This window comes from Pristis pectinata, chromosome 10, assembly GCF_009764475.1.
Source record: "Pristis pectinata isolate sPriPec2 chromosome 10, sPriPec2.1.pri, whole genome shotgun sequence".
NCBI classification, from domain to species: Eukaryota; Metazoa; Chordata; class Chondrichthyes; order Rhinopristiformes; family Pristidae; genus Pristis; species Pristis pectinata.
Genome location: NC_067414.1, coordinates 26,322,949 through 26,336,782, shown reverse-complemented (window position 1 = coordinate 26,336,782; position 13,834 = coordinate 26,322,949). Strand labels below are relative to the sequence as shown.

General features: G+C 38.1%; 1 protein-coding gene across 6 annotated transcripts in view; it reads right to left on the bottom strand.

Annotated features, from left to right (window-relative positions):
• Positions 1 to 13,834, bottom strand: part of bckdhb (branched chain keto acid dehydrogenase E1 subunit beta) — a 192,059-nt gene that overhangs the window by 112,024 nt on the left and 66,201 nt on the right. For all 6 annotated transcript variants that reach the window (XM_052024775.1, XM_052024776.1, XM_052024777.1 and 3 more), the window contains exons 7-8: positions 5,800 to 5,897; positions 615 to 725 (exon numbers count right to left, since the gene is read on the bottom strand). In XM_052024775.1, coding sequence (XP_051880735.1) covers positions 615 to 725; positions 5,800 to 5,897 — 209 coding nt within the window. The remainder of the gene's footprint in view (positions 1 to 614; positions 726 to 5,799; positions 5,898 to 13,834) is intronic.

The following is a 13,834-nucleotide window of genomic DNA, read 5'->3' as shown; positions in this document are numbered from 1 at the left end:
GTTCTATGGTTCTAATTTTATAGACAATGGGCTGCAAATTTCTTCTAGATTATTAAATACAATAAAAACAGAAATGCTGGAAAAACCCAGCTGGACAGGTATCATCTGTGAAAAGAGAAACATTTAACATTTTAGGTCAAAGACCCTTCATCAGAATTGAAGGAGTTTGCCTCCTCCACCTTCTCAGCCACTTAGACTTATTTGTTTTCTCCCTCAGTTGTGATGAAGGGTCTTTGACCTGAAATGTTAATTGTTTTTCTTTTCACAATTGTTGCCTGATCTGCTAAGTTTTTACAGAATTTTCTGTTTTATTTCACATTTCCAGCATCTGCAATTTTTTCAGATTTTTATTTTGCAAAACACTGCTTATAGATCAAGAAGACGTTTTGGATAGAAAAGATAATGGAAACTAAGAAATGCTGAATAAATTTCATTACAAACATAACTGATAAATTGAACTGAGAAACACATTAGCCTTAGTCACAATTAAAATAAAGCAGTCTAATCCAGGATCTAAAATTACAATAATTTGTAAAAGTTTACAGAATTTTCCTTTTCAAAAATATATTTTATAATTGTCAGCGTCCTCACAAATAGACATTCACAAAGCATACCTTGCAAACAGTTTCAGCATCCCATGGCAGAATAGTTCTCAAATCAATTACATCACATGAGACTCCCAATTTCTCCTGAGCCATGCTGGCCACTTCTTTCATTACATGAACCTATAAATAGAGTCAATTAAGAACATTTGTAAATGAGATTATATTTATTAGCATTTTCAGTATCAGACACAGGGACCATGAATAAATTGACCATTGCAAGTTTTTCTTTCTCGTTTTTCTTTGACCACCTTTCCCTTCTTTATCTTTCTTGATTTCTCAATTCTCCCTTCAAAGCCACCATCTGTGGAATTCCTAAGTGGTTTCTCATGTTCCATTTCACTGGAGCCAGAGCACATGAAACCAAGAATTTATCATCATTTGCAATAGTGGAAAAATATGGTTTAAAATTCTAATAAAATTAAGATGCTACTTTTGACAAATCCATAACTAAAACATTGGTCTTCTCTTATTCTTGATAGAAATTATATAAAAATGTGGGAAATTGTAAGAAATAGTAAGAATTAAATTTTCTGCTAAGAAGCAGAAAATCTCAGTCTCCTACCTGCCATAGGAACTAACAGCTCTGCAGTTGACTGACTGTATGAAGTAAAGCAATTTAGTGCATTGCATTTTCCAAGCACAGATATTTTTGCATATTAAGTTCAGCAATTCTAGTTAAGAATATGAGTGCATAAAATTTAAACCAAATCATAAAGAGCATTGTCTATATGAACTATGATGTACTCTGCACAAAACTGGAATCTCATAAATTTGGTCCCATTAAGGATCAGCGTGGTCATCTATGTGTGGAGTCACAGGAGATGAACAAGGTCTTAAGTGAATACTTCTCATCTATATTTACAGTGAAGGTAGTCATGGAAGCCAGAGCCATATGTAACATTACTGGAAAAAAGCGCCATTCAGTTTATTCAGAAAATACCAAAAATTAACAAATGTGTCACAGTCTTGAAATTGGAATATTATTGTTACTTGTACTGAGGTACAGTGAATAACTTGACTTGCATACCATTCTACAGATCAATTCATTGCACAGTGCACTGAGGTAGTACAAGGTAAAACAATACAGAATGCAAAATAAAGTGTAACAGCTACAGAGAAAGTGCAGTGCAGGTAGACAATAAGGTGCAAAGTCATTTTACCATTAATTTGATTCTTGTCATTTGATAATACAGAAAACAAATTTTATAATGCAATGCAAGTACAAGTCATACTTTGTATGATTTTGCAGATGATACCACCGTTGTGGGCCGTATCTCAAACAGCAATGAGCCGGAGTACAGGAAGGAGATAGAGAGCTTAGTGGAACTGCTTTCATGCCATTAAGTATATATGACAATACAGAAGACCAGCAAAGAATCCCTCCTTGACTAACGCTTCACAGATTTTCAGAACATTGGCTTACACATCTGATTACATAGCTTAGTGCCACATTATTGAAAATGGACTTTTCATGGAGTCACAAACATGACAATAACCACTTCCAAATTGAATCACATCATCCAAAATATTTGATCAGGCATTTCCTTTTAGAGTGCTGCCTTGCAAATTAGACCACGGTATCCCAAGACAGCTTGTTGTTCATCACTCATAGCACGACAAGGTTTTAACAAAATTTTCTGGGCTGGAGCTCAATAAACATGTCTCATAACTTACTTACTTTCCTTCACCCTTCTCCCAACACTTCCCAATGATACAAATCCTTCCAATGATACAAGGCCCTTCCCCCCTCCATCTTTTGAGTTCAAGCCCAAATAGAGTAGCCTCAACCTCCTGATCATTGATGCCTTTGATTTCCCCAATACCATCCCCAAACCTCCTGATCGATACCATGATCTCCATAACCATTCCTCCAATTTTAAAAAGTATCGACAAGCCTAAATCCCTTCCCCAGAACCAGTTCAAGGCTACAATATCTGTACCATTCCCAGGTGCCAATCAAGCCTCTGTTGTACATAATCAAAGGAAAATACTGAATGAGAGCTGGAGGGCTTTGAACATTGAGTTTCTGTAGGGCTAAATTAAAGGTCCCTTGTTTCTCATGATATATTTGATGACTTAGACTTTTGAAGCCATGAATAAGAGATATGCCATGATATTAAAACTGGTAACGTGGTTAAGTTAGGAAGGAAGCTTCACGCTACAGGAAGGTTTGTAACCTGGTTGGGTGAGCATAAAAATGTTAAATTGAATTCAATGTGCAAAAGAATTCATCTGGCAATGTTTTTGAAGAGAACAGTCTAGTAAATAAACAATAAATGTTTGAAGTTTGAATACCAAGAAGTGTAAAGGATCAGAGGGGTCTTTGCATGCATGTCCATAGATCTCTGAAACCAGTGGAACAGGTAGACAAGACGATGAAAAAAAGCATACTGAATACCTTCTTTGCTTTCCAAGGCCTAAATGGGAAGACGATGATAGCACTGTATAAAACACTAGTTAAGCCACAGCTTTATACAATTCTAGGCACCATATTATAGCAGGAACATGGTGTTACAAAAGAGAAATCGAAGGTATTTACAAGATTTTGTCAGGTTGGAAGATTATAGTTGCAAGGAGAGAAATGGCTCATCTGGGTTTGTTTTATTTAGAACAAAGGGAGGTGGAAGGGCGATTTAATTGAAGTGTAGCAAATTTGAGAGTTCATAGGAAGGACCCATTTCCTTTGGCATGGAGAGCAGTAATTAGGCAACATAGATTTAAATTCCCCTTCACCAACACTCTCATCTGCCTGGCTGAATTTGTTCTTATCCTGAACAACTTCTCTTTTGACTCTTCTCATTTTCTACAAGTCAAAGGTGTAGCACCTTGCAGAATTCATCGATTTTATCACTTTCACCACCAACTTAATGCTCTCAATTTCACGTGGACCATTTCTGATACTTCTCTCCCTTTTTTAAATCTCTCCGCCTCCATCTCAGGAGATAAACTATCACTGATATTTACCATAAACCCTGCTTCTGGTTCCACTGCCATTCACATGAGGTGCTGCCTCAAGAAGGCAACCATCGAGTAGGAGACACAGAAGCCTGAAGTCCCACATCAGGTTCAAGAACAGCTACTTCCCTTCAACCATTCAAGTTCTTGAACAAACCCGTACAACCCTAATCACTAACTCAGTATAGCAACATTATGACCATTTTGCACTACAATGGACTTTTTTTCTTTTGTTCTAATTGTGTCCTTTCTTGTAAAAATTGTGTAAAATTTATGTTTAATTTGTTTTTCTTGTGAATGCTTCTTATCTAATGCTATGTGCCTGTGATGCTGCTGCAAGTAAGTTTTTCAATGCATCTGTACATAAATGTACTTGTGCATCTGACAATAAACTTGACTTTGACCTTTCCCCTAATGATTCCCATTCTCACCTCCTTTACTTACCAGAGTTCAGCAATGATAGTCCTTTGCTTATCTCCCTCCAGCAGCTGTCTCCAACCTTCACGCTCCCCTCTCTCCACCTTATTCCATCTGCCTCTCCATATCTATTTTTTCCTCTCTCTTTTTATCTGCCTCCATCATTCACTTGCCTCCCAACTCCAACCCTGCTCCCCTCTCCTAGATGGCACAACTTGCCTGTCATCTTACACCTCTCCTCAGTTCACCAATCACCTCAGATCCCTGTCTCTTCACTCCCCTTCTCCTCCTTATACTGGCCATCTCGCCTCTCCATTCTCAGTGCTGACACAGGGTTTCAACCCAAAACGTCAACTATTCCTTTATTCAACGGATGCTGCTCAACCCACTGAGTTCCTCCAGCAGACTGTTTGTTGCCCCTAAATCCAGCACCTGCAGTCTCTTGTGTCTCCATATATCTAAGTTTATGGAAGGATTAGAAGGGAATTAAAGAAAGTTTTTTTTTACCTAAAGAGTAGTGGGGATCTGGAAATTATTGCCTGACAGGGTGGTAACCATAAAGACCCTTAATGCATTTGGAAAATATCTGGATGAACATATGAAGAGCCATAATCTAGGTTAAAAAAGCAGAACTAGGAAGTGGGAGTAACAAAAAGCATTCCATCTTTGGCCAGCATGGTTACATGGGCCAAATAGCCACCTTGTGAGCCATAAATTTCTTAAACCGTCATCCCCCAATACACATGAGATTAGCTTCCTTATACTTCCATGTTAAGCTTTTGGGCTTCAACGTGTTCCTTGTCTATGCGTAAGTAGATATCTGAGGTTTCCTCTGACCAGAGAATGCTTACAGGTTTATACTCATTGAATTTGCCAATTAGCTCAGTATTGGGCTTTGTTGATTGATGCTCTACAATAAATAGACACATCAATGATACACTGCTTAGCCCTACCACACAGAGCAGTGCTTCGTTATATTGCACCTTACCCACCCCAGATTTTGCCCTCCATTGGCATTCCAGGAGCAATAGAACAATCATCTCACACCACATAACCCACTGTGGAATAAAGAACTGAGGCAATGTACACAGGTTGCCTACAAAGGCTGATGTTGAATGGGTCAGTGCTGGTTGGGATGGGCTGCACTGACATGAAGCATTAACTCTATTTCTCTCCTCACAGATGCTGCATGACCTGCTGGTAAATTTCCATTTTTATTTCACAACTGCAGCATCTGCAGCTTTTGCTTTTTGAATGAAGATATTTCCTTAGATTTGCAGCTCCCATCTGGATTTTCTTTATTCCTTTGGCTGTTTCATCAGGTTCAACTTTCCTCTAAATAATAGCAATTTCCCTTATTCATCTGATAGGCACTCCACCCATTAAATCTGTCAAACTAGTATCTGTAGCATTTTTTTTCAGACTATTTTTTACCCAAGATCTACAAGAGATATCAACTGCCCACATGAGGTATTACTTCCTCAGAAATACTGTACGTTAGAGATACTAGGCAACACTGGTGGGTAGAGAAATAATCAGCTGCCCCAGATTTATTCAGTTACATATATAATCATTTTTAAAATATACAGTGAAAATCCCATACTATGATACTCACTAGTATTTTTATTTAACTTGGAAACAATTTTACAGAGCTATGTACATACTAATACATTCTTGTTGATAAAATAAACATCACCTTACTTACTTATTAACAGCTCCTTTTTCTTCTTCAAAACCACTGAACATTACAAGATATGATTTTTAAGTCAAAAACAATAAACACAGTGTTCTACTCAAAAAAATAAAATAAACAAATGCTGACCTGAGTTCCCCAAGCAACAAGGGTCACATCATTTCCCTCCTGTAGAACTTCTGCTTGGGAAAGAGGGATTTGATAAGCCTCTACAGGAACTTGTTCCACTAAGTAAATGAAAGGAAATAGAACAAAATATATTAACTTGTTTACTTATTCACCAATGTGATTATCACAGTGTACTCAGATATTAGTTTATTCTACTGCATAGCAAATTAAGTTCTCAAATTGCTCATTAAATTAAACATTTGAACTATATGAAATATATTCCTTAAGAATTAGGTAAATAAATAAATCAAACTTCTTTGTGCAATTATAATTTTAAAAGTAGCATTCTACTTGAAGATCGATTGCTACGCAATTGGTGATCACCAAATCTTCAGAAGCTAAATAAAGCAGGAATTTTTTTGGCGAGTAGGGTATGTACATATACACGAGAAAAACAGAAAGGGCAACTCAAGGCCATATCAAAATGTTTCTGGATGATTCAGTATAAATACGTTTTATATCTGAATAAAACAACACTTGCAACATTATTTTACTGCAAGAACAACACAAATTTCTCAAAATTTCAACATTTAATGCATGACATGAATGCAAGTCCCACTTATGCAGCAAGGACTGCAATTTTCCACAAATAGTAATTAAGAGAACAATCCATTAATAAGTGACCATTAATAAATACTTAATTAAAGAACTCATTGGGAATGATATTAGAGATAAATCCTTTCCTCTGTTAATGCTAGCTGGAGATGGCACAAGTTTTATCAAGGCTAATCATGTATATATATTTGTGCTGGGTATTTTTCTACATTGCTTTCCTCATGCAAAGAGAATGACATTGTCTGTAAATCAATTTGCCAGTGAATTGAAATTTGAATCATTATTCTAGAGAAAACTTTGGATATCTGTCATATTTTCTATCAATTCAAATTTAGCCTTATTGCAAGGGGAATGGAACACGGGGATTAGAAACCTTGCAGCAATTGCACAGGGCTTTAGTGAAAACATATCTGTAATATTGCACGAGTCTATAGTTTAGTAGAATGATATGTGATCCTACAGAGGAATCTGGATGTGGTAGATGCTGCGAGGATGTTTCCTCTCAAGAAAGAGTCTAGAAATGAGCAATAATCTCATGACATGGGATCAATTAAAGAACAAGATGAGGTAAATTTCTTCTCTCAAAGGATTCTTTTCTCTCAAATTCACTCCATTCAAGATGTGTAAATATGGAGTCATTAAGGCTATGTTAGCTTTTTGTACTATATAAGAATCAAGGGTTGTGAGGAATGGACATGAAAATGGATTTGAAGCCAAAGATCAGATTTGCCATAATCTTATTACATGGCAGAGTAGGCTCAAGGAACCTAACAGCCTATACTTGATCATATTTTCTTTGCTCCTATTACACCTTCACCCACCTTAAAATACTGTTCAAATCATGCTTCAAAGTTAAAGGAATACAAATAAAATGCTTTGTAAAAGCATAGTAGTAACCAATGCATTATATGATAAAAACAGTAACTGACTGATCAGCTGTCCAGTATGAGCCAGGATGTCTGACTTCACCCACTGATTCCGCACCATGTGGCAGGTGAAAGATCCCATGGCGCAGACTCTCCTCAATGAGATATCACATTCCTCACCAGCTAAGTTTCTCAATGATTAAAGAAACTGGCACAAAGTAGGACTGGGCTGGCAGCCATAATGCAATTGGCTCCAGATGTTTCAGGTACTGGATTAGCATCAGCTGCGAGAATCTAAGCAACAAGCATCCCAACAGTGCTGCCACCACAGCTGCTCTTTTCACTATGGTGACCTTCATCAAGATTGAGCCAGGTCAAAAAGGATTAAGAGAAAACATGTTTTATAAGGACACCAAGAAGAAACATGTGGAAAGCTCTTTTGTATATGTAGAAAAATGGGAATACATTCAATTTAGTTTAATTTCTAGTTCTGCATTAGTGCATGGTAAGATTTTGGGTGGTGTTGAAGATATTCTTTTCAACTCTGTGGAGCAAAACCACGAGAAATCAGTTTGAATGGATGGAATGTATGCCACCTTCTTGGTACAGTGGAAGTAGGAGGATAGAGCAATAGGCAGTAACAAAATGCACATTTTTTATCATTAATTCATGACTACATAGTATGAAAGGCAGATTTCACCAATCATTCTTGATAATCGATATTTCATTCTACATTTTCTGACTGAATTTCTTGGAAGTAAATTAAGTAACACCGAAGAATCAGAGAGGGAATGGTGTTTGGTATGTTATATATTTTATTTCAGTGGTGAAAGTTGTTTTCTGGACTTTTGGAATGTGTACAGTGATGTTCCCTTAGGTTCAAAACTAGGACACTCTTAATACAAGTTAAATTTCTGAACACCTTTTAATGATATAAACTTAGGAGTAGAGGGTTAACTTTCCCCCATATTGATTGATGACTTAGATGCAGTATAGAAAGCCAAATATCCACATTTGCCTATGATAAATGGCACCATTTAGTCTGGACAGAAGTATAGATTAATAGAGAAATTAGCAGTTTAAATAATTGGCCCAAGTTGTGGGATATGATATTCAATGAAGGCCAATATGAGAGCATCAGTTTTGGGCTTACTTTCTAAATGGTGAAATGCTACAAACAGTGGCCATCTAAAGAGAGTTGGGTCCATATGTACAGATTATTAAAATAGTGGAGAATTATTGACAATAATAAACATGATCTTACATCTTAACAGAGTCTAAGAGTACTTCCGAGAACCCCATCTTATGAAGGATATGCATGCTTTATAGACAATACACACACCTCTGATTTTCGAGGAGGTAACCAGGAGCCGTGATTAAAGAACAAGGACAGACAAAAACTAGAGTTGGATTCTCTGAAATTTAGATGACTTAGGTTAAAGTCTGCAACTATTCAAGGGGAACTGAAAGGTTTGGTAGAGTGAAGCATTCAGAACTAAGAGCCAGGTCTTCAAGGAATGAAGTTAGTAAACACATCTATACTCAAAAGTGTGGAACAAATTTGGAATTCTTTCAAAAGTATAATTACTTCTATGTCAATTTTTAACTTTAAATCTGAGATTTTGTTTTAATATAAAAAGTATTAAGGCATGTGGTGAGGAAAAGCAGCTGTGTGGGTTAGATCAGTGGTTTTCAACCTTTTTCATGCTGCGGCCCCCCAGAACATGTCCTTGTTAGATGGCGGACCCCCAAAGCCCACAAAATCAAACAATCAATAATTCATGCATACAACACTTAAATTACTGCACATAGGCCCTATTGAAATAGTGACTATTTCAATCACCGATAATTACCAGCAGTGTCTTTCAGTGTTCAGTTCAATGTGAAGGTTGTGCCTGTTTTGCACTGCAGAGTTTGTCCAAACGTGGTGGTATGTGCGACAAACATTCGCGTATGTCATCCTCAATATTCAGTCTTGATCGGTATTTGGTTTTCATGGCAGTGGCTGCAGAAAATGCTATTTCGCACAAGTAAGTGGTTGCAAATGGTAACACAACATTGACGGCTTTGCCAGACAGCAGTGGATACTCCTGGGAACATGCTATCCAGAATGACAACAGTGACATTTGGTTGAACTGCAAGCGCAAAGTCCTGTCAGATGACAGTTCAGCCAATTCTTCTTGTTCACATCCAGTTAAATCAGTAAGCATGCATTCAAATGGATTTCAAATCCAATCAAACAGGCTCGTGTCATCGTCGCCGAAATACTCATGGAAATAATGTGACAGCTGTTGAATATGGTTCAAAACGGTGCTCGCAATGGTGTTAGGGACTCAGTGAATGTCCCTTTAAGATAGAGAGTGTGTGTGTATGTGTGTGTGGGGCGTGCTTACGTCAATAGAAAATAAGGGACGTAATGACGTTGTTGAAGAAGTCAGAAGAAGAAGGAGAGAGAGAGAGAGAAGGGAGAGAGACACCAGCCTGCCAGTTTTCTCTATCGATGGATGAGAAACTATAACTGTGTCTGCCACTGAAATCCATGTATGGAAGTTGGAAGTAATCCGGTGGAGTTCACTTTGTTGCTGACCTGTAGAAGGAAACAGGTATTTGTGTGTGGACGACCACGATTCAGATGCTTTTCAGGGTGAGGAAGTCACTACCGAGTAAACACTGAAGTGTCGCTTGGGTTCCGTCGTGGAACATTTGGATTTCGTATTTACTCTCTCTATGTTTCTCTACGTCTACGTCTTATCTTCAGACAACGGTGGTTGTTGAAGAAGCCCTTGCTCATGTTTCACCTTATGGCTTGCGGAACTGAACTTTAAGAACCATTCCGGAACTGGGAGTTTTGGACTTTGCCACACACAAACACACACACACACACACACACACACACACACACACACACACACACACACACACACACACGAAGAGTTTAGTTTTGGGGTTAACGTTCAAGGTTTAACATTTTTGAATTCTAACATACTAACATTTTTGAATTCTAACATACTAACATTTTTACTTTTATTTTACGTATTATCATAAGTAGTGATTAATAAAATAGCTTTTAACACTGAATCATGCTCAGTGTGTTTCTTTTGTTGCTGGTTCGTGACAATGGCCTCTGTCTTAGTCTCGTTCACTGTCAGAAAGTCAGCCAGCGATGGAAACATATCATAGATGCCTTGCTTGCATCTTCCCTTCCAGATTCAGAGTTTTTTCTGGAAGGTATTGATTTTGTCATGCGTTTTCAGAACATTTGAGCCAGGTCCTTGCAATGATAGATTTAAGCTGTTCAAAATGTTGAATATATCTGCAAGATAAGATAATCTGGCAACCCACATCTCATCTGTCAAGAACTGTGCCAATGATCTGTTAGGCTCATTTAGAAAAATGAGCAGTTCATCTCACAATTCATATACACACTGCACAATGCGGCCTCGTGACAGCCATCTGACTTCTGTATGTAGCAACAAATGCTTATGCTCGCCTTCCATTTCACGGCATATGTTTTCAAACAAACGATGATTGAGCGGCCTGGCTTTGATAAAGTTAATGACTTTAATGCACGTGGAAAACACATCCGCAAGATTTTCATCCCTATCCTTTGCAGCCAAAGCCTCACGGTGAATCATGCAGTGGGTTGCTGCTACATGTGGAGCTACTACTTTCATTCGTGCGACTAGACCCGACTTCCGTCCCGTCATTGCTGCAGCACCATCCATGCATACTCCAATACACTGTGTCCACGCCAATGCCGAATGTACAAAAAAAGTGTCAAGCACACAGAAAAGTTCTTCACCGGTTGTACGCCCTGGGAGCGCGTTGCAAAACAAAAAGTCTTCCAAAGCCTCTCCTTCCCAGCAATATCAAATATAAACCAACAACTGCACAGCATTAGCAACATCAGTACTTTCATCGAGCTGAATCGCAAATCTGACTTGCTGAAGACGTGCTATCAGCTGGCTCTGTATATCTTCGGCCATATCGCCAATTCTTCTGCTTACCGTGTTATCAGACAGTAGAATGGCTTTCAGTTTTTGATTGGATTCTTTTCCCAGTACAACTTCACACATACCTACTGCTGCAGGCAGTATAAGCTCTTCTCCAATTGTGTGAGGTTTTCTGGAATGTGCTATTTGTAATGCTACCAAATATCATGCGCGAAGAGCCTTCTCATTTACAGTGGTGCAGGCTGTCATTTTGCCTTTCTGCTTGAGGTACAGCTCCTTTTGCCGCTCAAAATATTCCTTCCGCTTACTGGCAATATCTGGATGCACTGTTGTTAAATGGCGCTTCAATTTCCCTGGTTTCATTGCATTGTTGGACAGTGTTTGCAAACACACAACACAGAGAGGTTGGTCCGCATTTGTCCCCACTGCGATGAAGCCATATGAAATGTATTCTGGATTGTACTTGCGTTGTTTTCTCTTTCGGTCACCCTTATCCCCTTCGTCATCAGAATCTTCCGGTTTCTGGTCAGCTTTTCTCTTCAGAAAGTTCTCCATACTCAGCAATACACGCTGGACAGTTTAATTACTATTACTGATAAACAAAATTATCAAAACTAATCTAAAATTTACACACTTGCACACTTTTCATTTAACAGTGACGTCACTGTGGCGTAAATGCACGGTAAGTAAGCAATATTATTAAGGCACACCAACAATGTCACTCAGTCTCGCTAACACTACAGTGCACAACAGAATAGTAGTGAGTAGTGAACACTGCTGACTACTCTGACTACACAAATCGAATATTAAGCGGCAGCTTACCAGAAGGGAACGCCATCTAAGTTTCTAACATTGTCGCCTATAACAGATAGAATAGATATGGCTGATTTTCTGAATAGAGCAAGCAAGTAAGCTACGTCTTTGTAACAGGTCGCTTTTCCATTTTTTTCTTGGCTTGCTCACAGCAACTTACCGCAGACCACAGGTTGAAACCTCTGGGTTAGATGACTGATCAGCCATAACCCCTGTATATACAGAGGTAAATTTCCCCAGTACATACAAAGATATCATTTAAATGAGTGAGAGGTAGAGAGGAAAAGAGGCTTAGGGTGAAAATTCCAGAGCTAAATTGAAACCTCAGTTCATTACCAGAATGCTCAGTACTGTTTCTGAAGGTGAACTTCACTTCATTTCTTTCTGTGGGTTCATAATTGACGTATTGAGATAGGACTGCAAAGCCTATGGCTATGGTGGACAACTCAGAATGAATAAGGCCTGTTTACTTCCTGGGAAACTTGGAATGATGTGCTAAGTTGTATTTCTGTGGTCACTAAGCACCACTGTGCACTTAGAAACCAGAAGGTATTCCTATTTGTTTCAATTTGTAGAAGAAGTGAAGCAGTGATGAACTTATAGATTTCATCTATATACTGTAAGACTACACAAAGGTATGTTTTGCCACTGAGAAAGGTTTTGAGCTCACTCCAGGTACTCAGTTCTCTTCCCTGGAAACAGATAAGATGTTGCTTTTACAAATATTGTCATACATCTGTGAACAGAGCATCAGTTGAGGACATCCTTTGCTGTGGTCCAAACACTCACAATGAGTCTCAAAACCACAGAAAATGCATTCCTTCCTGAAGTCGGTCCAAAGATCCAACTATGGCTCATGGCATGGTTCTACCCAGGTATCTCTATCAATAGAAACATGGCTCCTCTGACTACTCCAGGCTTCAGGTGTGTACACTAAGTTCTAGGGACATGGCCAAGGCTGAATGTAGCTGGTGAAGCATTCCTGCACTTGAAAGATGGTATATTCTCTTCAATTGATCCTCTGCATACTGATCATTTGTAACAATAAAACAAACTTCCAGGTTCCCTTGCAGTCCAAACACCAAAGCCAAAAACAAAATGTCAACTAGCCATCTTGTGTGACTCGCAATTTCTCCCTCCAATCAAAATTTTCATAAGCATTAAAGATGACCAATGGAACTCAAATACCAGTATATCAGCTAATTCGTAATTAAATCAATGCAATGTTTTCTTCAACTCTTCCCTTGTCAGTAACTTTAAACACATTTGTTTTCTAACTTTTCTAGTTCACTCTGTTTTTCTCTCCAAAAATCATACTTGGTCAGCTGAATATCCCCAGCATTTTCTGCTTTAAAGTGAAATCATATTGCTTCTCAAGGTGTAATTAAATTTTTGCCATAAACTTCCTATAACAGTATAAAAATTATCCTAAAAAGTAATTAGAAACATTATTATATAAATGAGTGACTTCCATGTTTCACAGTTTGACAGTCAACACTGCCATCATCCGTTAACAGTATGAATGGTCATTGAAAAATAGAACTGACCACAGTTATGTGCCATGAGGTGCTCAAATAGATTATAACAAAAGTCCTATGTTCTAATAGGATATCTGACCCTAAATGTACTCTTTAGATACTATGCAAAGTTGGTATGCTCAATTTCTGTATATTTTGGCTGGTGTTGTTTTGTCTTCTGCATATCCAGCATACCAATGTTGCAGTGTTAGAGTTCCAAAAAACTACTAATTTCCTTTCACAGGCAACTTTCCTCCATAATGGTCTGCAAAAAGCACAATTGATGCAGAGT